Source organism: Protobothrops mucrosquamatus, unplaced genomic scaffold (genome assembly GCF_001527695.2).
Source record: "Protobothrops mucrosquamatus isolate PMUCROS unplaced genomic scaffold, P.Mucros_1.0 scaffold4469, whole genome shotgun sequence".
Taxonomy (NCBI): Eukaryota; Metazoa; Chordata; class Lepidosauria; order Squamata; family Viperidae; genus Protobothrops; species Protobothrops mucrosquamatus.
The window spans coordinates 47,383-48,824 of NW_015390377.1; the positions used below are offsets into that span (position 1 = coordinate 47,383).

At 43.1% G+C, this 1,442-nt stretch overlaps 1 protein-coding gene across 1 annotated transcript in view; it reads left to right on the top strand.

Moving 5' to 3' along the window:
* LOC107299039 (AMME syndrome candidate gene 1 protein) overlaps nucleotides 1–1,442 on the top strand; it is a 27,109-nt gene extending 25,667 nt beyond the window's left edge. Inside the window, exon 5 of the mRNA XM_015828407.1 lies at nucleotides 1,122–1,442. Within this exon, the coding sequence (XP_015683893.1) occupies nucleotides 1,122–1,236 (115 nt within the window). The 3' untranslated portion in view covers nucleotides 1,237–1,442. The remainder of the gene's footprint in view (nucleotides 1–1,121) is intronic.

Below are 1,442 nucleotides of genomic sequence, written 5' to 3' on the forward strand. Positions count from 1 at the left end.
CTTGTTCTTCTGGTTCTCTTTTAATGCTTAAACCAGGCGTGCCTAATCCACAAGCTTTATGCAGGCCTGGACAGCTAGTAATGCGGCCCTACAAGATATCATAAAAACCATTTGTTATTTATATACATTCACTATATTAAATATTTTCTATGCGACCCAAAGCAATTCCTCTTCACTCAGTGGGTCCTAGGCCAACCAAAGTTGGACGCCCATGTCTTAAACCTGAACAGAATAACGGAGCTGGAAGGGGGGGGGTTGGAATCTTCTAGTCCAAGCCCCTTCTCAAGCAGGAGATCCTGCCATTCCAAACATTTCAGCTGCTTCTTTAACTGTATTTTCCTGTTTTAGCAAATAGCAATAGCACTAGACTCATATACTGTCCCATAGTGCTTTACAGCACTCTCTGGGCGGTTTACAGAGTCAGCTTATTGCCCCCAAAGATCTGGGTTAATAATAATAATAATAATAATAATAATAATAATAATAATAATAATAATAATAATAATAATAATAATAATAATAATAATAATAATAATAATAAAGTTGGAAGAGACCTTGGAGGTCATCTAGTCCAACCCCCTGCTCAGGCAGGAAACCCTATACCATTTCAGACAAATGGCTGTCCAGTCTCTGGATGGAAGGCTGAATCAACCTTGAGCTGGTCAGGATCGAACTTCCTGACTGTGGGCAGAGTCAGCCTGCAATTCTGCATTCTAACCACTGCACCACCAGAGCATGATAGATAGATAGATAGATAGATAGATAGATAGATAGATAGATATAGATATAGATATAGATATAGATATAGATATAGACAGACAGAGCACAATGTATACGAAGTTTCACGAAACGTGAGGACAGATTCGCCCAAATCTCAGTCGTTCAACGGCGTTTGTTAGACCCAGGAGCAAAACGGCTGGACTTCCTGCCTTCCGACTCAGTTAGAACTCGGCCAATCTTAGCTTGAGGACGATCACCCGTCTCAATCGGACGTTATGACGTAAGATTGGTAACACGGTGGTTTCCCTTTGGGGAAATTAAACTTGTCTCTCTCTCTCTTTTTTTTTCTTTCACTCCTCCCCCCCTCTCTCTTTCCCTTCCTCTCCCCACTTTTCTTTTAGGTATCGTAGTGAGAAGATGACCGTGAGCTACACAGAATACCTTGCCCACCGTCAGCATCACCACTTCCAAAACGGCATCGGGCACACCCTACCCCCCTACAACCATTATTCCTGACAGTGAGCCGTATGACCAGTCCCTGGACTTTTCTGCAAACCTCTTCCCAGGAGAACCCCCTCCTTCCTGGTCTAGCTATCTCTATTACTGTACCATTTTATGATGATAATTTCCGTTGCCATGTTGACGCTTCTCCGTGGCAGGTTAAGCTCACCATGGCAACGGGTGGAAACGCTGCATCGTTACAAAGAACCCCTTCGCTCTCT